The sequence below is a fragment of the Anser brachyrhynchus genome, assembly GCF_964034855.1.
Source record: "Anser brachyrhynchus genome assembly, chromosome: 21".
NCBI classification, from domain to species: Eukaryota; Metazoa; Chordata; class Aves; order Anseriformes; family Anatidae; genus Anser; species Anser brachyrhynchus.
Genome location: NC_137714.1, coordinates 8,856,130 through 8,878,113, shown reverse-complemented (window position 1 = coordinate 8,878,113; position 21,984 = coordinate 8,856,130). Strand labels below are relative to the sequence as shown.

The window sequence follows — 21,984 nt, the reverse complement described above, 5'->3', positions numbered from 1 at the left end:
CAGCCGAAGCACCGATTGTCAGGGTGCCTCTGGCGCCGGCTGGAGCATGAGGCTGCGTCTCCAGCCTGAAGACCCCAAAGTTGCGCTGGTTTTCTTTTGGAGCAGCTCTTGCAGGAGGCCTGGGTCTGCCCGGTCGTGACTGCATTGTGTTAGTCCTTCCTCACGTGCTCCCTGCTCCCCTGGAAGATGCTCTGTGTCGTCTTTCTGAGCCCAGCTGTGGGCAGAGTCCAGCTCTGCTGCGGGGCTCTCCCAGACCCCCTCCAGCAGGCTGGGGGCTGCGCTGTGCCCGCAGGAGGTCCCGGGGGTGGTGGGGTGGCCTCCGGGTGCTGCCCAGCTCCCCCTGCACCTGAGGGCATCCACGGAGCTCAGGAGCGTGCCTTGGCCAGACCAGGGCTGGTGGTTTGACCCGGACAAGGAACCTGTCCTGGCTAATGAGTCTGGGGCGCTATTGCTGTGTAAGTTCAGAAATTAAAGAAGGGAAAAATACTGAAGCGGATCTCAAAGAAATGCAGAGGTTCCATGAGGAGCCGGGACTCACTGGTAAGTGTCGACGCTGGGGAGGTGCCGATGGCAAGGAAGGCAGGCATGTGAGTTGGAGCTCAAGTGCGCGTGGTGCTTCCCCAGCTCAGAGCCATGGCAGACCAGCCTCCTACAAGCCGTGGCACCCATCTTCCACGCCAGGCCTGCTGCTTCCTCGTTCGCCGTGGTTGGATCGATTTTAATGGGCTCTGCTGGGAAATCTAAAGGGTAAAAGATAAAAGCCTAATGCTTCCTAATTACCTAGATCCAAATCAATAAGACCAGGCAGCACATTAGCATCCTGATGCGCCTGTGTCAGCAGAGAGCAAAATGCAGATGATCAGAAACGCTGGTACCAGTTTGTGCAAGAATGTGCATGGGAAACGGGAAATGAGAAGTGGTGGTGCAGGCACTCCTGGGCAGGGGTCTGTCAAGGCTCTTCTTGAAGGGGCGGCGGTGGAGTGGCTGCTGGGTGCCCAGGGAGAGCACACCTGAGTGCTGTGTCCTATGTGTCTGTGACATCCATCCCAGTAAGCTGTCCCTTTTGTCCTCAGAAGAAGATGATGGGGTCCTGGAAGGACTGGATGAGTTTTTCCCAGAAGAGCAAGTTGCTGTGCAGAAAAAAAAGAAATCCAAGAAGCTGAAAGACAGCAAGGCTGCCAAAATCAAGAGGAGGAAGAAAGAGGTAACACTGCATGCTCAAAAATGAGGCTGGTGGGTTCCTGCTAGGCCTCTGGGAGATGACTGAGGGTCAGGGCTTGAGCAGTTCTTGTCCAGCTCTGATGCTCTGTTGTGGTGCTTGCTGCCTCTGCTTAGCTGTACATTTTTGGTCCTGGAAGGGTGGAGATTTTTTATTGTTTTGTCCAAAGAAAGAAATGAATGGTAGGGAAACTTACGATGTGCAGGAAATAGTAACCAAAGGTGGCAAAGTGCTGGGACAATTCCCAGTCTGTGAGGTTCGTGTTCCTGCGGTGCCAGGCAGCTCCTCTTCTCTCCCGCTGACCACTTGCAGGATGGTTGAGTTTTAGCACTTCTCCAGTATGTCTGTACCCTGCTGTGCCGTGCCAGGAATACAGGCTGTGCCATCAAATATGGCACTGATATGACAGTGATGTAATGAAAGATGAGGAGAGGGCATCCATCTGCGCTCTAAGTGTTCCTCTTTCTGGTTGCTGGCATTTTGAGAATCTGTTCCTTTTAGTGTGTTTCCTTTAATGCTGGAAACGCATGCCGTAATTATTACTGACAGTCCTTCGTTGTGCGAGCTGTGTGCACGTAATCTTGATCTCCCTGTGCTCACTCCCATGTCCTGCCTGTCACACGTTGGATGGTGAGCTGACGATTAGACCTCGCAGACGAGGAGAGCTGCGAGGATGAGGTTGCTGCCTCCTGGGGTTCTCAGCGCTGAGACGGCAGAGGTAGAGCCTCCAGGAAGCGTGCAGGCAGGTGTTACACTGGAAAACGGGTCTTGTGTTGGTGCTCTTGGGGTTTGCCGTATGCCACATGGACACGGCAGGCAGTGCTGGCCCTCTGCCCTCTCTCCCTCGCACCAGGGTGCCCAGGCTCCCGCTGGGGCTGTGGCGCTGATGTTGTGATGTGTGATGGTGACATCCCCATCTGCCTGCTCGTCGTCCTGCCAGCGCTGCAGTGCAGCACCTCCCTGCAGTTGTCCCTGGTGGCAGACGGTAAGTCCTGCTGCCACGAGCTGTGCCGGTGCCTTGTCTGGGCAAACCAACGCGTTGGACGCGTGGCCAGTGCAGGGCCGGAGGTTTCTGCGGACGACGGTGTGGGCTGCACCGGACCAGGGCGTTCTGCAAGGAAGACCGGGTAGAGGCTTCTCAGGGTTTAGCGTGTGGAAGGATTTTGGGGCCTTTTGTGTGAAAACAAAGACAAGGCATCATGTCTTCGGGTCTCACATTACCTGAATCATCCTTCCCCTCGCCCACTTCTAACCTGGGACTCTCCTTCGTGTCCCGTTTGATGGCTGGGTGGCCGTCACGCCCTGGGCAGGGCTGTCACCGTCCCTGCGGCTCCTGCGTGCTCTCAGAAGGGCAGGCTGCGTCCCCTTCGCGTTGCCTCGCAGGGGACCGATGATGCTGTTCTCTTCCAGTCATCGCTGCCGCTCCCTGTGGGTCCTGTGAAAACGGATTGGCTGGATGAAGTTGCACATTAAAGTGCTTTTGCTAGTGACGGGAGTGAGGTGTGCATTTAAAAAAATAAATGGTTTGGTCCTGCGCTGTGTTACCTGGCAGGCTTTGAGCAGAAGTCAGAGCCCAGAGGAAGCTTTTTCCCCTCCTTCGTGGCCATGGAGATGATGATCTCCTTCTGCAGATACCACACAAAGCTGGCTCAGGCCGCCTTGCTTCCTGTGCGTTCTTCGTCATGGGACACATTTTTCCTGTGCTGCTTTTCAGTTGGGGGAAAAATAAAATACAAACCTGTGGTATTTTCACTTCTGGCAGTTCTCTGTTAGCGTCAGCCTGCCTGAGGCCATGGCAGCAACATGTGCAGCCTGTGCCGGGTCTGCCTGCTTCCTTACTGGGGGTGGGGAGAGGATAATGGGATGAATGTCGAGTGCGTTTTCTTTTTTAATTAATGCCTTGTATGGGCAGTGTTAATGAGACTTGGTTCTGCCTGCTGGAGGTTGTTCTGTCTTCTCTCGGAGCCAGCGAGGAGCTAGCACCGTAGCTGTCAGTAGGCACTGAGCTGGATTTCGTACCAGCGCCAAGGCTGCGTTTTGGGGCGAGGAGGTAAAAGGAAGGGGACCCTTGAGCTGGGCTTTCTCCTCCTAAACACCTCGTCTAAAGTTTTGTGGGGTAGGAGGAGGTTCTTTCCCCCTGTTAAAGGAAGAGGGAGGTGGGAACGAGGTGCAAACCTGTGACACGATGCCAGTGCTGAAGCCACGACTGACTGCCACCCTGGTTCCCCGTGTTTTTGTCATTAGAGCGTGTGGCAGGCGTGGTGCCGCGTTGCACCTTTATGGGGGTTTGTTGGCGTGGGCTCGTTGTAACGCATTCAGGTGTTGTGGCAATGCTTGCTGAAGCTCTGGTGCTAGAACTGATGCTGCAAACCCCCAGAAAAATCCGCATAAAATAACCAGGCTGCAGCTTGAACCTCAGCATATGTAGATGAAGGTCCTTGTCAGACAAGAAAGCGGGGAGAGGGAATCTCAACCTGTACTGCAGCAGTTACCATGGCAACCAATTATTCAGTGCTAAATTATAACTGTTTATAACACTGCTAAAGGAAAAGCTCGTTTTTTTCCGAAGCAAGGAGGACCAGCAATCAGTAATGGCCGCCGAGCAAAGCTGAACCTCTGCAGCAGGAGCAGTCGATGCTGTGTATTTAAATAACCGGCCGCCCGCGTGGCTGCGGTGCCAGGCGAGCCGCGAGGTGCCAGCGCGGCGCTCGAGCAGCGCTGCCTTTGGGCCGGGCTGGGCCTCTGGAGCCAGGCACGGCTCGGGCAGAGCGGCCGGGCCCGCGGGGCAACGGCTGGGGCTGTGGGGCTGGGGGCTGCCCGCTGGGCCCCCGCCGTGCCCCTTGCTCCTGGCGGGGCGGCTCCCCGCGGAGCGGAGTGCTGCTGCCCGAGGCAGAAGAGGGCTCTGCCGCCGGGCCCGCAGCCGTGAGGGCCGCAGGTCTGGCAGGTGGGAAGGAGGGGTGCCACCTTCGTGTGCCGCCCGGCGGGCGGCGGCGTTGGTTAGGGTGGCGATGGGTGTGCCGTCAGAGCTGTGCAGCAGGTCGCTGTCCCAGAATGGAACCCAAATTCCAGTCCCCACGCTCTGGCTCTGCCACACCTGGTGGGGCCGTGTCAGCCTGGTCCCTGCTGCCGGAGGGGAGCAGGCTGCGTCCGTCAGCCACCCCGCGGGGCCCAGGCCTCTGACGTGCTTCGCCTCGCTGCTGAAGCCGTGCGTGGCCAAGACGGGAGGTTTCATGTGGCTGCCCGTCTCTATTGCCTGGTCAACGTCGTTCTGGTGAGCTGGAGGACTTGCACATGACCAAAGGGATGATCTCTTCCTTTCCTTTAGTTTCTTAACTGTTCACACTGTGGTAGAAAAATGTTGCTGTGCTTGTGTAAAACCATAAGCAAACGTGAGACAGAACATCACATGCTATCCTGAGTTACAGCAATCAGAAAAGTTTCCTAAGTATCCCGTGTGAAAATTTAGGATCTTTTGGTGGAGTTGCTCTTTGGTTTACTATACAGCCATTTTTAACGTATGCATTCATTTACTTGACTTGCCGTGTCCTGGCTTTCTGTGTACACCACCACACATCAGAGTGGTACCTGAACGTTGTGCTGTCGCAGGGCCTGGGCACTTCCAGAGGAGAGCTTAAGAGTACGGAGGTGGAACCGGCACCCGTTTGCATGGCTGTGGCTGAGGGAGGGCAGGCGCTGATTTTTCTCCACTGTCACTTTCTGTTTTAGGGGAGCAATGACGAAATATCAGACAACGAAGAGGAGATTGAGGAGAAATCTGAGAGTGAAGGAAGTGACTATTCTCCCAACAAAAAGAAAAAGAAAAAACTGAAGGAAAAGAAGGAGAAAAAAACAAAACGGAAAAAGAAGGACGAAGAGGACGATGACAATGAGGATGGAGGCCTGAAGGTACCCAGGAGTTGTTTATCCTGAGCCGGTGCTAGAACATGAGATCTCAGGGTGAGGCCAGACCCCTGAGATCCCAGCACTTTACCTCCTTCAGCGAGTCACTGCTGAGAGCTGAGCTGTGTTTCCTGGTCATTCACCTTGCACTCTTGAACAAGTTACCTTAGTTTAAGGCACAGCCGCACAACCGAAGCACTCCCCTGCAGGCTGACTGACTTAGCCACGTGTTGATGCTCACTCAGAATGCCTCACGATGCCTTTGGTGGCGGTTCAGCCAGCGTGCTTCGTCTGTTGGCAGTGGGCTGAGGCCGGGGGCCTGTTGGTTAGCTTGGGTCTTCTGACAAGCGGCTTGTCGTTAGAGAAGGTGGCCTGGGGATTTCATGAGAGGCTTGTCTTGGGCTTGGTCAGGGAGATGGCTTTTGTAAACCCTCACCTGTATTTTTTTGTGACTGGATCTTTTAGGATGCGGAGCGGTCTCACTGCAGTGCGCTCCAGGCTGCGTGGGGAAGGCAGCGTGCTGCAGCACGTGGCTCAGTGTGGCTGGGGCAGAGGTGAACCGTGTCTGAGGGAATTTGAGATTTCAAAATATAATTGACTTAGAGCAGAAACAAGGAGAACAATGGAAAACTACGAAGTTATCTAAATGTGCAGCCTTAACGGTGCTGATGTTGAGGTAGTTTTTCGTTTTTTAAACCATGGAGCATATGCAATTCCAGCAGCAACCCAGCCTGTGATGGACTCTCATCAAGGGCTCTCAAGCACAGCCTGGCATTTTTACTGGCAGATGAAGGGTTGTATTCCCTTGTTATTTATGTTAGGTACAGGGAGAAATTAATGTTTCTTGGAGACATGAAACCTGCTAAGGCTTTGCATTGTATTGCATGGAATGGGGAACATTTGGATGGTGCCACATTAATTCGCTTCTCGGAATTCTGTGAAGCATTAATTTATTAAGCACTTGTGCATGCTTTTAAAAAAAAATTACAGAAACAAATCCCTGTGTGTCGCTGACTAGGAAGAGCATTTGACATGGAGGATACGACAGACCTAGACTTGCACTGCTCATCTGCAAAGCCACAGTCATTTACATTAATTATGTCTCTTTGTAAATCTACAGGAGCCCAAGAGCTCAGCCCAGCTGATGGAAGAATGGGGCCTCGATGATGTAGATTACATTTTCTCAGAAGAAGATTACCATACTCTGACTAATTACAAGGCTTTCAGCCAGTTTCTCAGGTATTACACTGTAGGTCTGGATGGGGTCTTGGGTAGTGGTTGAGATTTGGACATGGCTCAGCTAAGAGGGTGAAGTTGTGAAGTAAATTCTGCATCACAAGCTCCTTGCTGCTTCTCCCTCCATGACTAGAAATGGTCTTCAGGACTGCATTGTAATTGCAGGAGAAACAGCTGAAGTGTTTCTCTCTCCTCACACTCTCCACAATTCCGTATTTTTTTTGTTTGTTTATTTGAAAAGTTGCCGTAGAATAAATGAATAACAATAGCAATTTTTGCTTGTACTATGAGCTGTTCAAAACACAACAGGTATTTCTGGGACATTTGAGCGTGCTCTGTTATGTATTTCCTCTTTAAGAAAGTTCTGGTTTCTGCTGCCTTTCCAGTGGAGCAAGTACCAGTGGTCCAGAGCAACCTGCAGCCACGACTCACATGCCACCGATGGATTCCAGGGGCAGAAGAACCTTCCTGCAGCACGTGACGAGCAGAAGCAAATGTGCACTTCTGTTAACTTGTGGTTTTCCCTCTGCCCCACCCTGCAGGCCTCTGATCGCCAAGAAGAACCCCAAGATCCCCATGTCCAAGATGATGACTGTGCTTGGTGCCAAGTGGCGAGAGTTCAGCGCCAACAACCCGTTCAAGGGCAGCTCAGCGGCTGCAGCCGCGGCAGCCGTCGCTGCAGCAGTGGAGACCGTCACTGTTGCTCCACCGCTGGCTGCCAGCCCTCAGCAGTCTGCCTTGCCCGCTGTCATCAGGAAAGCTAAAACCAAGGAGGGCAAGGGTAGGTGCCAAGCGTGGCTGGGCTGAGTGGAGACACTGCTCTCACCCGCGGTGTACATGATGAGGTCGACCTGCTGGGTACGCAGAGCTAGCTGCTGAGTGTGTTGGCAGGTTGGGTATGGCCTGGCCACAGGAACGTGCACTGCTTGGCAGTTGAGCTGGGTGCTGTGTCTCTGATACGGGCATAAATGAAGGGTTTAATCTCCTGGCATTTGGGTAGAAGGCAACTGTCTTCAAAGCACACTGGCAAGGAGTGAGCCAAACATATAAATCTGCAATAGCTCCTATGGAAATAGTCATATTTGTATTAAAAGGGCTGAAAGTGTTTTCCTGTTTCTGACAGTGAATTCAAGCTTCTTTCCCATTGTTTGGAAAGGGCTGTGTGAATTGCTGTAGAAGCTGGACGGTGGTGAGAAAAGGAGAGATATCCCTTTGTTTGCACCATGTTTCTCTTCAGGAACGTTGCTGTTTCAGTTATGCAGGCATCAATGCCTGATGCCCCGAGAGGTTTTCAACAAGTAGCTTGGAGCTGGCAGTTGACCAAGAGTGCAGCTTGCAGCAGCCTCCTCGCGCTTCGTCCTCAGTGCAGCGTTCCTGCAGGCTGTGTCTCCTTGGCTGTCCTGGCAGAGGGGCCTCTTTTCTCCCTGTTTTGCAGACCTCTAACACTTTTTGTGAATACTCTCAGCCCTGTGGTGGTCCGCAGGCTGCAGTCCCTCTCCTGCATTGCAGGACAGATGCATTCCTCCCATGACAGGCTGTCCCTCTGATTCTTCCCAAGCCCTGGGTATGGGCTAGCAGCCGTTTGCCCCAGAGGACTCCTGGGACAGTGCTGGCCACTTCCCTGCTCCTTGGGGTCCCCAGTACTTTCTCATCATTCATGTAAATTCTGGGATTGGGGTGGGAGGTGGTTCTGGGGACAGCTGTTTGTAGAGTGCCAAACGAGTCTTTCATTTCTCCAGGTCCAGGTGTGCGGAAGAAAATCAAGGGCTCCAAAGATGGGAAGAAAAAGGGGAAGGGGAAAAAGATGGCAGGCTTGAAATTCCGGTTTGGAGGAATCCCCAGCAAAAGGAAAAAGGGCTCCTCTGTAAGTGTGTGCTCCTTTTTTCTGGGCAGGGCTTTGGGTGCAAGAGGGTGCGGCAGGGAAATGCCGGGACAAACCCCCCCTCCCCTAGAAACCTCCCTTGTGCAGGGGAGTGCATGCTCCTCCAGCAGGTTTCCCCTGTTCCTGCCAGCTGGCGTATCCCTCTTGCAGTGCCAGTCACCCCCTAGAGATGATGAGGATCACAGATCTCTGTTCTGGCTGTGTTCTCCAGCCTCGCATGGTGCATCCTTCCCTCACTGCCCCTCAGAGTGGCAGGGTGTCCCATCTGAGGGAGGTGGCAAGTCGCCTTTGTTTGAGGGATGGCTGTGGTTAGCCTGGGGGAAGGCTGCTGGAAAGAAACATTCCAGCCTTGCTCATGCCCCTCTTCCTTGCCCGTCTCTGTTCAGCACTTGTTTGTTCATCCCCTGACAGAGAGCTGTGTCCAGGCTTGTGTTCGTAAAGATGTCATGTCTGGGCATGTTTTCTGCTAAAACCATATAATCACGTTTAGTTTCAGTGATGAGGTCGGTAATGCCATCATTTCAGATTTCATTTGCAAAGGAATTCTTCAGGGCTTGCACTCCAGCTGAACTGTATGTCAAAGAGAATTATCAGACGCTTTAATTATGTTGCCATAGCTTGCCTCCTGGCATCTGGGGCTCTGCAGCATGACCCGGGGATACCAGAGCATCCCAGTAAGTGCACAGCAGCAGGGCTCTGCTGCAGTCTGCGTGCAGCACTCCTGTCAGCGTATGAATATCAGGTGTAAGCAGGGCATTTTAAAGAGTACCTGTGCCAAATATCTGTTGAATAGGGATGGAACTCCTGTAGGTCTTGATGATATTGCTCAAAATCCCATTAGTTCACTTTTATTTGAATTCCCTGACTCTCTAGCTCTAGTTTACATAACACGACCTGTTTGTAAATAACTTTGTATATCACAAGTTGAAGTGAAAGAGGCAATCTGGGGCATTCATTTGCTGATGCATTTTTTCAGTCACACATCACAGAAAAATCCATTCCATGTCTGGGTGCGCTCTGTGGTCTGTGCATTTGCATTTCTGAGACTTGGGAGGAGCTTTCGCTTGTTCCTGCAGCCAGGAGTGCTAAGCACACGATGAACAGCACACAAATTGGGGATTAGTACATGTAAATCTGGTCTCCAGAATAAGAATGCAGACGTGTTATGTTTTAAGGCCGCAGAATACTTGGCATTTTTAACTCCTTTCATTTTATGAGCAATGTGAAGCATAAATGCCTACGTGCACACAAACAGGTTAACAAAAAGCTGGAACGAGGAGGGGTCCCCTCGCTGCTCAGGAGTAGGGGTAGGTGGTTGTCCCCTCCGCACACCTCTGTTTGGGTGTCTGTGCGCTTGTCTGCACCCATGATAACACTGTCACAGCAGAGGGGTCTTGCAGCTGGCTGGTGCCTGATGCTTAGGAGATGCTGTGCCTTTCCTGAAGGGCCTGGGCAGCTGCATGATGTGACATCTCTGTGCTAGCAGGGGTGGCAGACTGCAGGGGACACCCAGAGCCCACCTCTTGTCAGACGAGCACAGCGTGGACTTGGCACTCTGATTTACGTGCTCTGTGTGTGCTCTGAGATTTGCTCAGTGATTGCACTTTGACGGTGCTGCTGAACTGGGCTGGCTGCCTCTGTGCAACGCCGAGCAGTGCCAAATAATTGTCCTCCAGCTCTAGCTGTAGTCCAGATCTGTGCTGATTGATTGTCTGGCCGGGCCATTGATCTGATAGAGGAGATTTACCTGCTTCCTAATGCCTTGTGACACATTCTTATGAACCCTGCCTGTCAGTGCCAGGAGTGCAATAACCCTGCCACTCTCCGTGATGCTGTAGCTAGTCAGTTCATGTAGAAACCACGCCGTGCTTCTCTTGGGGGTACCCGCAGAACTCAGCTGCTGGCCGATGGTGCCATGCTGCTTTATGCGGGTCTTTGGTGCTTTGTTCTGATACAGAGCAGTGCTCTCTGGAGATAACTCCTTGCGTGCCGGCACTTGGACTGTGTGTGGTTTCGTTTTCTCCTCTGCAGAGTGAAGAGGAAGAACGGGAGGAATCCGACTTCGACAGTGCCAGCATCAACAGCTCCTCAGTGCGCTCTGAGTGCTCGGCTGGCCTGGGGAAGAGAGGGAAGAGGAGGAGAAAGAAAAAGAGGAGTAGGCCATTCCTTTGTACTCTGTTCCTGTTCTGTTTGGATTTCCCTCTTCAGATGGTGCTTTCCTGGTCTTTGCAGCTCCAAGCAGTGTCTGACACTGACTCGGTGGGAAAGGATGTGCTTCCGCTTGTTTGTGTGCGTGGGGTGAGGGGTGCTTTCTTGGTGTCCAGACTCCTCTGCTGGTGGGCTTACACCGAGGAGGAGGCAGCAAGTGGATCCGGCCGTGGGGCACGGGCTCACCCCCACGGGGCTGGTGGTGGTGGTGGAGGAGCAGCCTGGCGTCAGGGCCTTGCCATCGACCACTTTCCCTCCAGCCCTCTCTCCAGCTGCCAGCCACCGCCTGGGGCTCACCTCCCCTTCGGCCAGCGCCGTGCTGTGACCTGGAGCTGCCTGGGGAGAGGAGTGGTTGCAGCATCCTGCCGTGCTGCAGCACGGAAAGCCACCCTTCCTCGCCTTGGTGTGCGCTCTCAGCCTGGGCGGACGAGCTCCCTGCCCGCCCCACGAGCCTGGGTGCGCCTTGGGTGCTGAGACGTGGTACGGGCAGCTGCTGCCCTGCTCGCACACCTGGGCCTGCCAGGATTTGTCCTGTAGCAGAAAGTTCTGGACATTTGTGGGGCTTCAGGGGGAGTGCTTTTCACAGGAACAGCCCCCGGAGAAGCATGGCTCATGGCAGGCTCCCAGTGGAGTTGGTCTGGCTGTGGGTGAGGAAGGGTCAGACAGAGGATTTTGTTGGGCCGTGTGAGATGTGTGGTCAGGCTTTGTGCAGGCAGCAGGTCCGTGGTAATGATGCAGGAAGATGGAGGCATGTGAACATCGGTGAAAGGATCTGGCAGGGTCTCTGAGTGGCCGTGCAGCTGTGTTTGCTTGCATATTCCTTCACTTGCGGAGGGCCTTGAGTTGGTCTGGTTAACGTCATCTCCATCCTCGTTGCTGTTGGGAGCAGTTACTCCACACCAAGCTACCCCAAGCCACTGGGCTTCGGCTTCTGACTTTACTGACAAGGTTTTGCTTCTGAGAAATCAAAGGGTGGCTTCTGGGCTTGGGGACAGGTAGGAGTGAGTGGCCGCCCTCCCACGCAGCGCGTGGCCCTCCCAGCACTCGGTCAGGGAGGCCGGGCTGGCCGGCAGGCTCGGTGTCTCCCACGTGAAGGTCGTCTCTTCGCCTCCTGGATCGTCGCTGCAGTGGCTTGGGATGATGCAGGCTCTCGTGCTGGAGCTTGACGGCTCCTGCTGTGGGCTGGGCAGCTCCGGCGGAGGGCAGGAGGCCGGCTGGGCTGCTCTCCCTGCCTGCTGGGGGAGAGCTGTGTCCGGAGGCTGTGGCAGCGCTGGGAGCTGAGAAGAGTCTTACCAGTGCTTGCGAGGCATCCCTCTTTCCCTCTTCCCTTTGCACGGAGTTGGAAGAGCTCCTGCGTCTGCACCTAGTGAGCACCCAGGGAGAGCAGAGGAGTCCCAGGAGGAGGAGAGCCCTCCTCAGCTGTGTTACTGTTGCATGGTACATTTGCAGTTGATGGTGCTGGTATCTGTGGAGGTTTCTCTGACTGGCCTCCCTTGCAACCTCTCCAGGTTCTGGCATTCTCCATTGAGAGCCTGAAGGAACCAAAGGATGATACAGTGTGGAGAGAAAGACAGAGGTGAGATGATGCTGTGTGCAAAGATAAACTATGGTGCTGAGGGACAGAGAGGTAGGGGGACGTAACAGGAGGGGACTGAGGCGAAATGTTTTCCTTGTTTCCTTAACTAACGTAGAGGAGCAACTGTCCCATTCCCTCCTGGGAGAGCGGGCCGTTCTGTCCTGCTGACTGTACGTGTGTCCCTTGCTTGTAGTTGAAGAAGGGGACGGATACGAGACAGACCACCAGGACTACTGTGAGGTGTGCCAGCAGGGAGGGGAGATCATCCTGTGCGACACCTGTCCCCGTGCCTACCACCTCGTCTGCCTGGACCCCGAGCTGGAGAAGGCCCCCGAGGGCAAGTGGAGCTGCCCCCACTGTGTGAGTGCAAGCGCCCAGCGGGTGCCACTGCCCGGGTGGGGGGCACCAGCGAAACATCTCCTGGGTGACGTGGAGGTGCTGCTCAGAGTGCCTCTCGGCCCTGTCCCCAGCTTGGGGACACGCCGTCATCTTCCCTGTGCTCCCACAGCCCTGCTGCGGTGGGCGGTCGGCGCTGCCAGGGCTGGGGCCTGCTGGGGAGGGGGTCGCTCAGAGCGCCCACAGCCTTCCCTGCACCACCTCCAGCACCTGGGCACGGGGGTGTCACGTTCCCCACCTCGTGTGGCATGCAGAGCTTTCATTTCTCTGCAGACAAATCAGAGCACCGCAACGAGAGCCTGGTTCAAGACCCAGGCTGGACGGGGCTTTGGGCAACCTGATGTGGTGGGAGCTGTCCCTGCCCACCACAGGGGGCTGGGACCTAGATGATCTTCAGGGTCCCTTCCAAACCCGAATGGTTCTATCAGTCTGTCATTTGTTGGTGTTGCCTTGCAGTTAGCTGAAACCCTTCGTGGGGCCACACTGCTGAATGGGATGGGCAGAGAAATGTATTGATAGATGTGTGGGAAGAAGGGAGGTGTGTTACAGGGTCCAGGCTGCAGACAGAGTTGTGTATCGCTGTGGCTATTGCCTGCATGAACAGAGGCTCTGGGGCTGTTGGGGTGGTGTCGGGAGCACGGCTCCCTCTTGCAGCCCCGTGCTGGGTTTGGGGCCCCTCGGGTGCCGGGGGTTTGTCAGCGTAAACCCTCAGCATGACGCTGGGTGTTCTCTCCCAGGAGAAGGAGGGGATCCAGTGGGAGCCAAAGGAGGATGAGGATGAGGAAGAGGAAGGTGGTGAAGAAGAGGAGGATGACCACATGGAGTTCTGCCGTGTCTGTAAGGATGGAGGGGAGCTGCTGTGCTGCGACACGTGCCCATCTTCCTACCACCTGCACTGCCTGAACCCGCCCCTGCCAGAGATACCAAACGGTGAATGGCTCTGCCCTCGCTGTACAGTGAGTGTTTCCAGCATTCATCGCCCTGTTCCTGCTCCCATTCCTGCTGCCTCCGAGCGGGGCTCGCTGGCCCCATGGCCCTGCCCACCAGCCCCTTGCACCCAGCGGCTGTGCCACTGCCCCGGGCCCTGCTGCTGGGCTGGTGTCCTGCCCTCTGCTGCCAGCGCTGCTTCTGGGAGAGCATCGCCCCCCGGGGCCCTGCCTGTGTCTGGGCAGCTCTGCCCCCTGTGTAATCTCCCCACGTAGGCTGCTGGCTAATGAGTCCCCTGCTGGCTTTTAGATTGCTTGTCAAGTCCCATTTGATGCATGCCCTGTGTAGGGGGGGCTTTCCCCCTGAGGCAGGCTTGCTGCAGAGGTAGGCGTGATTTGTGGGGCCTTGAGTTGTGCTGGGGAATTAAATGTGGGAGTAATGAAACATTTATTGTGCTCAGGCTGCCCTGGTGGCAAGGCCTGTCCCCACAGGGGATGCAGCGGTGTCACAGATGTCCTTCTCAGGCATGCTTGCACCAGCCAGCCTTCACCCACCCCACGCACCCTCACCGCCTCTTTCTGTCTGCCCGGTTAGACACAGCAGATGAGTAACTCTTCCGGGGACTGGGGCAGTGGTTTGGTTGTGCCTGCGGCAGGTGACTGTTTTCAGGGTGAGTTAAGTGCAGTCAGGCCCCGAGCTCATCCAAGTCACCCACTTTGCCCTGCGTGGTTCCCTCTGGCCTGGGGCCCCTCCGTGGGTGCTCTCCTCCTCTCCCTCCAGCAGCAGACCTGGTGTAGGCTCTGCCCAGGGGCTTGCTGCAGCCCTGTCTGTGCTCTCCCTGCTGCGGCTGGACGGCTGCAGTCTGTGTGGCGTCCCCAGGCCCCTCCTGCCCTCCAGGTCCGTCCTTCCCCCTTACTGATGAGCTGCGGGACGTCGTGCCGTGTGGCTGCTCACACGGACCCTTGGGGCTCTGGGGCTGGAGGGAGGGATGGGGGGGATCTGAGGCCTGACAGGGTTCCTGTTAAACTACGCGCTCTTGTGTATTTTCTTTTTCATCCTCAGTGCCCTCCTTTAAAGGGCAAAGTGCAACGCATCCTGCACTGGACCTGGAAGGAGCCTCCGGCCCCGCTCCCGTCCACGCTGCCGGCCCCGGATGCGGAGCTGCCTCTCCCGCTGCCCAAGGTGCTGGAGGGCATCCCGGAGCGGGAGTTCTTCGTCAAGTGGGCAGGGCTCTCCTACTGGCACTGCTCCTGGGTCAAGGAGCTGCAGGTGAGCGTGGGGCTGGCCGCAGCGTGCCCTGGCCCGGGTTGTTCCCCTGCGGCCGGAGGGGTGACGGCAGCTCTGTCCTGCTGCAGCTGGAGCTCTACCACACGGTGATGTACCGCAACTACCAAAGGAAGAATGACATGGATGAGCCGCCGGCCTTCGACTACGGCTCTGGGGACGAGGACAGCCAGAGGGAGAAGCGGAAGAACAAGGACCCGCAGTATGCCAAGATGGAGGAGCGGTTCTACCGCTACGGCATCAAGCCCGAGTGGATGATGATCCACCGCATCCTGAACCACAGGTGAGGAGGAATGGGCAGCAGAAGGGTGCTGCCAGGGCGCCCGGATCCCTGCTGCTGCAGGCGCTGAGTGGCGCCAGTGGCAGCCAGGGCAGGGGCAAGACCCGCCACCCTCCCCATGCCCCCACAAGCTTTGCAGCTGAAGCTTTGAGCGGCCACTCTGTGCTGGTTTTCCCTTTGTGCACAGATCTTATTCTGATGGTCTGTATGGTGAGCTGAGCTCCTGGGGTACCTGTCACACCCTGGGGCACCTATTACGCTGCCAGCCGTGGGATTTCTGTGTCAAGCTTAATTTGTGGCAACTGTTAACTCCGCAGTAGCTGTCTGTGGTTTTGCTGAGGACTTGCTGGACATCTGGCTGGAGCTGCCTGTCAGGAGCAGCTGCCGTGCTGGCTGGGTTGTTCCAGCCCTGAATTCCACACGTACAGAGCTGCGGCAGTGACAGTGAAAGGCCATGCACGTTCCGCCCATGCGAGCATGTTCCCAGTCTCAGGGCAGTGCCCAGTTTCTGGGGAGCAGCCTGAGCTGCCAGCTTGTTTGGGTGAAGGGAGGGTTGGCTGAGGTCTCCTCCCCAAGGCTGGAAGTTCTTGTCGTCCTTCTGCAAAACTGAGTTCTCAGTCTGATAGAATTTCAGCTGCTGGCTTGTTCAAGGTTGCTGTCACCTTGGGGTGCTTGCTCCTGAGGTGATACCAGCACCAGCAGTGAATTGATGCCTTATTTTCACTTCAGTTATGTTGCACATTAATAATAGAGATAGTAAATTTTCCCAAAAGTTGGCTGCATAGAGTTGTTCCGTTCTGCCCAGATGTATTGTTTGGATCCCTGATGCAGCCTAATTATTCCATAAATTGCTGCTGCAACCTGGTGATCAGGCTTTCTTCCATCGATTGTACCCTGTGGCTGCTACTGCCGACCTAAACTGCTTTTGAACACTGGTCCGTTTTTGTGTAGGTCATTTGTGCCTCTCAGAAACCATGCAGCCCATCTGCGTTCACATCAAAGGTAAGCTGGCAGCAGGGATCCGAGTATTACATGTACCTGGGAGGTGCAGAATGCCCACTTACCTCCTCCTACTGCTGGTAGGAACTGTGCCCGAGGACAGGAATTTGAACAAGTGCCTTACTCCATGATGGAGCCTTGACGTTTGCATTTCCTTTGTGCAGAAGAAATATCCTGCACAGGAAATCTGCTGTGCAGATATTTATTTTTTTTACATCAAGCAGCTAGAAACACCTTTTTATTGAATTTCTGTATTTCAAGTGGCAACTTGAAATTTCAAGCAGCAACACTGCTTGGAGGCTGTTTGACAGAAAACAATCTGTCTGGCTAATTTTCCTGCGAGCTTTACATTGTCTGCTAATAAGGCAAAGTTTATTTTCCTATAGGTATATAATTGGACTCTGTAGTGTGTTTGTTCATTTTTCAGTGTAACTGAAACTTCATAGAGTAATGAATGCTACAGAAAAGAGAGTGAGCTCTGGTCTTCATCCAGTCCTGGTAAAATAGGAATATGGGGTTCAGTGAAAGGCTTCAGAGAAGCCTTTAAAGCTTTTTCCATGGGAATGCCATCACCTGTGATAAACAGCAGTTCCCTGTGCCAATATGGAATAAATATGTGTATAAAATAGACATTAATGTGCAGGTGTAGGTACTTGCTCTTTAGGGTGTGGACCAGTAGCTTATTAACAGAGACAAGAAGAACCATGCCGTATCACAGGCAACGTGGACAGAGCCTGTGGTGGCTTTTGGCTGCCAGCGCTGCTTTAACATGCGCAGCAGGTTAATGGGCATTTCTGCTGGAAACTGTCGATGCTTTCCTTATGGTTTTTTAGCTATGCTTGGATGTCATGGAATGTATGCAAAAGCAGAGGATGACGTATCCGGTTCTGTGGAAGCAGATTATGGTTAGCGTTTTCCTTGGGATCATGTCTCCAGCTGATGAAGCCGTGGTGCTCCTCCAGGGGGATGCTCCTGGACTTGTTGCCCTTGGATATGCTGTCGCCACCCATGGCTGACAGTAGTCCGTATTTATATGTGAACATGCAGTCATCTGTGCGTGGGAGAGAGATGGAGATCTGTCATACAAACAGCTGTCTCTGGGGCTTGTTCTTTGGCAGACTCATACGTGAGTCTCCTGGGTTTGTGGGGACAGCCGTTGAGGAATTACCACGTCAGGTACTGTTGTGTGTAGGGTTTGTTGTCTCAAAGGATTTTCATTTCGAAGTGGGCATTGTGCCACTACTGTGAAACGCACACGCAAGCTGTTTTCATCACTTTTTTTTCGTTTCATTGATATGTTTTATGTGGTATGTATTATAGCTTCGATAAAAAGGGAGACATTCATTACCTGATCAAGTGGAAAGATCTGCCGTATGACCAGTGCACCTGGGAGATTGATGAGATAGACATTCCGTACTACGAAAACCTCAAGCTCCTCTACTGGAATCACAGGTACGAGCCATCCAGGCAGTGTGACTGCAGTTGGTGCGTGTTGCAGCCCGGGAGGGTCGTGCAGACCTGTAGCTGCCTGCTTGGGCGTTTCAGATGACCAGTGATTTGTAGGTGTTACCCTTCTTGAGCACACTGCAGCCACTTGCAGGGACCTCTTTTCAGAGAGTGGTTGCTGAGCACTTTCTGAAAGCTGGGGCTTGGTAAGGTCTCTCATGGAAGTGCTCCACCAGTCAGGACTGCCTTGGAATCCTCTCTGTTGGCTGTTTAACAGCCTATGCTCCCCTTCTCCTACATTTATACTGCTGGAAATATTCACAGCCTCACTGTGCTTCATGGAGGCTCCGTGGTGCTGCTGTGTATATGTTGTGGGGGAAAAATATAATGCTCCGATGAGATTGCTGTCCTTCATTTTGGCCGATGTTGCAAGGACTGTTGGAAGGGGATAATTAATGCTCCATGAGTGCCCATGGGAACTGGGCCAGAAAAGCTCCTGTGGGGAAACAGGCAGTGGAATTTGAGAGGCATTTCTAACCCCTGGCTTGGAGACCGGGAGACAAATGTCTGTCTGCCTTTTCCCGATGAGTGCTCACTGTTTCAGGGAGCTGATGCTGGGGGAAGACACACGCCCTCTAAAGAAGCTGAACAAGAAAGGGAAAAAGCTGAAGGAGGAGAAGCTAGAAAAGCCTCCAGAAACTCCTCTCGTTGATGTAAGTAAGAACGGCGGGTTCAGCAAGAGGGTGTGTGAGCCCACCAAAAGGAAGGTCTTTCTGTGTCCCAAGCCTGTTACATTTTTACGTTTTTCTTCTTTAGTTCCTTCAGAGACAGTTTTTCTTTCTTTTTTTTTTTTTCATTTGAAGCTCTGGGGTCCTTCACCTGTGCACAAGGATGTTTGGGGTCTCTTTTCCCCAAACCTGTGCAGGTCTCACATGCACAGGGAGAGCTGGACGTGTGCTGTGAAAGGCCTGGATCACTCCTTGCAGACTTTTATGGTGGGAGGAAAGAGTCAAGGAGAGGAGGCTGCCAGGCTGTCCTCCTGTCTTGCACAGCTGCCTGAGGGCTGGTGCTGCACTGCGCTGGGTCCTGTGGTGGCACGCAGCAAAGCCCTGCATGCTGGGCACAGCAGCACCTGTGCTAAGGGGCAGGGCTGTGTCTGCGTCTCTTTTGGGGCCGTCCTGTGTTGCAAGGAGGGATGTACTTGACTGCAGAGAAGGGAGAGGGAATTGATTACTGCTCTGTGTCTTTTTGTTCAGCCTACAGTTAAGTTTGACAAACAGCCGTGGTACATCGATGCTACGGGAGGCACGCTCCATCCTTACCAGCTGGAAGGGCTCAACTGGCTGAGATTTTCCTGGGCCCAAGGGACTGATACAATCCTGGCCGATGAGATGGGGCTGGGGAAGACGGTGCAGACCATCGTGTTCTTGTATTCCCTGTACAAGGAGGTGAGCACACAGCAGTCCCTGGGATGGCTGTGAGCTGCTCAGCCTCCTGGTACGGAGTGAGCAGCTTGGGCTTTGTCTCCCTGAGCAGGGCCACTCGAAAGGGCCGTACCTGGTCAGTGCCCCGCTCTCCACCATCATCAACTGGGAACGTGAGTTTGAGATGTGGGCGCCTGACTTCTACGTCGTGACCTACACAGGGGACAAAGAAAGCCGGTCGGTCATCCGGGAAAATGAGTTCTCTTTTGAAGACAATGCCATCCGCAGTGGGAAGAAGGTCTTCAGGATGAAGGTAGGGGCCAAGTCTGTATGCTGCCCCTCTTTTCACCGTCAGTACGAAGGGGAGAGGGCCAATTGACATCCAGAGAGGGGGGTGTCCCTAATCAGCTGGTCCCTTATCAGCTGTTTTCCGAAGAGAGAAGCTGACACCATTTATAAATGTAGATGTATGATGGGCTGTGGAGATTTCTGCCAGACCTTTTTCTGTTTCTGTAATCCCCTGCTTCATTCTAATGTTCAGGTGGGTGTAGGTTCTGCTGGCGTGACTCATGCCTGGGCCCTGCTGCTGATGCCATTGCAGTGCAGTACGAGCAGCCCCCGTTTTTGGGTTACAGCTGGTGTCACTTGCAGCAGCACCACAGGGTGGAGGCTGTCCCATTCCCTGCCCTCTTGTAACCTGGCTTTTCTCTTCCTCTGCTCCGCCAGAAGGAAGCCCAAATCAAGTTCCATGTCCTGCTCACCTCCTACGAGCTGATCACCATTGACCAGGCGGTGCTGGGCTCGATAGAATGGGCCTGTCTGGTGGTGGATGAAGCACACAGGCTGAAGAACAACCAGTCCAAAGTAGGTAGCAGATGTTTGTGAGCAATTCTTCCAACCCAGTGCTGCTGCTGTTGCTGCAGAGATACAGTGCCACCCCACACAGCCAGTCTCTTGCTCTGCACTTCGCTGCTTGGGATGAAAGATGTCCTCAGCTTGCACAGGCTCTGCCCAGGGCATGTTTCAGTGGGATTTCTCTCTCTAACGCCTTCTCGCATTAGAGAGCCATCAGTAGTGAGCTGGGTGGCAGCCTGGCTGGTGGTGCCAGCAGCAGGCTCGGGGCAGTGAGCCTGCCTGGTGGTGGATGAAGCACGGGCTGAAGAGCTCTGCTTGCCCCTGCAGCAGCATGGAGCCAGCGGGCAGACAGGCAGGGAAGTGTCTGATGCACTCAGGAGTTGCACATGTTTTATGTTCCAGCTTTGCATGCAAAAGATGCGAGGTTGGTTGTTTAAACGAAGGGGAGAAGCCATTGCTGCTTTTTAAGCAGAACACATAGTGGAGCGTTTTATTTTGTTTTGATTTTTGAGAAAAAGCAATTTGCGTGTTTTTTTTTTTTTTTTTTTTTTTGAATAAGTGGGGATGGCTCTGAGCAGGACATGCAGGCTGTGGCCTGGCTTTGCATGCCTGGTGGGGAGAAGAGTTCACTGTCGAGTTTCCGTGTGTGCACTCTGCAGATCCAAGAGTTCCCAGATGATTTGTCAGTTCCCCTGAGTTCTTTTAACCTAACGTGATTTCTTTTCCAAGTTCTTTAGAGTATTAAATAGCTACAAGATTGATTACAAGCTGCTGCTCACCGGGACTCCACTCCAGAACAACTTGGAAGAGCTCTTCCACTTGCTCAATTTCCTGACTCCTGAGAGGTTTAAGTAAGTTGCACAAGTTCTCTCCCTGGAAAGGGAGAACAGCCTGGATGTGATCCTTGTTGGCCAGTGGGGTTTTTCCAGGGCTCCTGTCTGTTTGGTAGTGCCTGGATGCAATTACTGCTGTGCGAACGTCACTGGTCTGCGTGGCAGGTCGTTGGCAAAGCACATTGTCCCAGTGGTTGGCCATAACAGCCACACGCACATTTTATGTGAGGCCAGATTTTATTCATGTTGAATACTATTTTTTGGGCCCTGCGTGTAGGTACTGCTTTCCTATCAGTCAGGTCCTCTCTCTGTGGAGACAGTGGTATTTTGGGGAATTTGTGCTTTAGCTCTGCTCAGATACAGGCACGGGAGTGTTACAGCATTGTGTGCAATAAGAGCTTTTCACTTGTGTTTAAATTATAAAGAAACAGATTTCTTTACCCTTGCACGTCCCTTTTGCTTAGTGCTGTGTTGCGGCTGCTTTCACAGTAACCTGGAAGGATTCCTGGAGGAGTTTGCAGACATCTCCAAGGAGGACCAGATCAAAAAGCTCCATGACCTGCTGGGTCCCCACATGCTGCGGCGGCTCAAGGCGGATGTGTTCAAGAACATGCCGGCCAAGACAGAGCTGATAGTGAGAGTGGAGCTGAGCCAAATGCAGAAGTGAGTAACAACATTGCAGCAGGCTGTGCCTGGCTCCCCTGGGGCAGTGTGGCTGCCTTCCCTCCTGCTGCTTCGTCTGCCTGCAGCACGAGGTGGCAGTGGGGCTCGATGGGTCAGAGAAACCCCTCTGTTACCAGGCGCCCTGTGAGAAGAGCTGGAGTCTTTTATGTGCCACTGGGGGGGTTCAGTCTGGCTAAATTGGGCTCCATGTAGTCCCAGCTGCTCTGCAGGAGGTGCTTGGCACACGGCAGGCTGTTTTGCAGGGAAAGGTGTGTTGCTTCTTGCTCTCACCATGGGGCAAAGCTTCATGTACACCCAGCAGCAGGGAGCATTCCTGGCTGCTGTGCCCCCGATCCCATCTCACTTCCAGGGGCTGTGGTGTCCGCAGAACAGCCGAACAGACCTGGCCCCAGGCTGGGGATGCTGAACCATCATTAAGAAAAAAAGTCCCTGTACCAAATATCCCTTTTGAGCTCCATTGACTTAATTGGAGTTTGTCGGTGCCATCTGATTTTTGCCAGGCCCATAATACCCGTGTCTGTCCCATCCCTGTCTGTGCAGGAAGTACTACAAGTTCATACTGACAAGGAATTTTGAAGCCCTGAATTCAAAAGGTGGAGGGAACCAGGTCTCACTGCTCAACATCATGATGGATCTGAAGAAGTGCTGTAATCACCCGTACCTCTTCCCTGTGGCTGCGGTGGTACGTGAACTTACTTTGCACTGTGGACACATCTCACAGAGTGTTGGGTGTAATCCCTCAGTGGGATTGTTTCCGTGCTCTGTCTTTGGTTAAAGGTGTGGGTTTTGGTGTAAGTGATCTGATATAAATATTTTGTCTTGGCAATGCATGTGA

At 53.8% G+C, this 21,984-nt stretch overlaps 1 protein-coding gene across 9 annotated transcripts in view; it reads left to right on the top strand.

The window, feature by feature from the left end:
- The window catches only part of CHD5 (chromodomain helicase DNA binding protein 5), a 36,388-nt gene that overhangs the window by 959 nt on the left and 13,445 nt on the right, over window positions 1-21,984 (top strand). For 4 of the 9 annotated variants that reach the window (XM_080563803.1, XM_080563799.1, XM_080563798.1 and 1 more), the window contains exons 2-20: window positions 1,074-1,204; window positions 4,946-5,125; window positions 6,240-6,358; window positions 6,898-7,136; window positions 8,095-8,219; window positions 10,269-10,392; window positions 12,215-12,381; window positions 13,155-13,373; window positions 14,407-14,613; window positions 14,700-14,911; window positions 15,860-15,910; window positions 17,228-17,359; window positions 17,958-18,066; window positions 18,610-18,801; window positions 18,890-19,090; window positions 19,504-19,641; window positions 20,362-20,483; window positions 20,955-21,128; window positions 21,690-21,831. In XM_080563803.1, the coding sequence (XP_080419929.1) occupies window positions 1,074-1,204; window positions 4,946-5,125; window positions 6,240-6,358; window positions 6,898-7,136; window positions 8,095-8,219; window positions 10,269-10,392; window positions 12,215-12,381; window positions 13,155-13,373; window positions 14,407-14,613; window positions 14,700-14,911; window positions 15,860-15,910; window positions 17,228-17,359; window positions 17,958-18,066; window positions 18,610-18,801; window positions 18,890-19,090; window positions 19,504-19,641; window positions 20,362-20,483; window positions 20,955-21,128; window positions 21,690-21,831 (2,984 nt within the window). Of the gene's footprint in view, window positions 1-1,073; window positions 1,205-4,945; window positions 5,126-6,239; window positions 6,359-6,897; window positions 7,137-8,094; window positions 8,220-10,268; window positions 10,393-11,953; window positions 12,022-12,214; window positions 12,382-13,154; window positions 13,374-14,406; window positions 14,614-14,699; window positions 14,912-15,859; window positions 15,911-17,227; window positions 17,360-17,957; window positions 18,067-18,609; window positions 18,802-18,889; window positions 19,091-19,503; window positions 19,642-20,361; window positions 20,484-20,954; window positions 21,129-21,689; window positions 21,832-21,984 lie in introns of those variants that run through there. The other 5 variants (XM_080563804.1, XM_080563805.1, XM_080563801.1 and 2 more) reach the window with 4 other exon arrangements.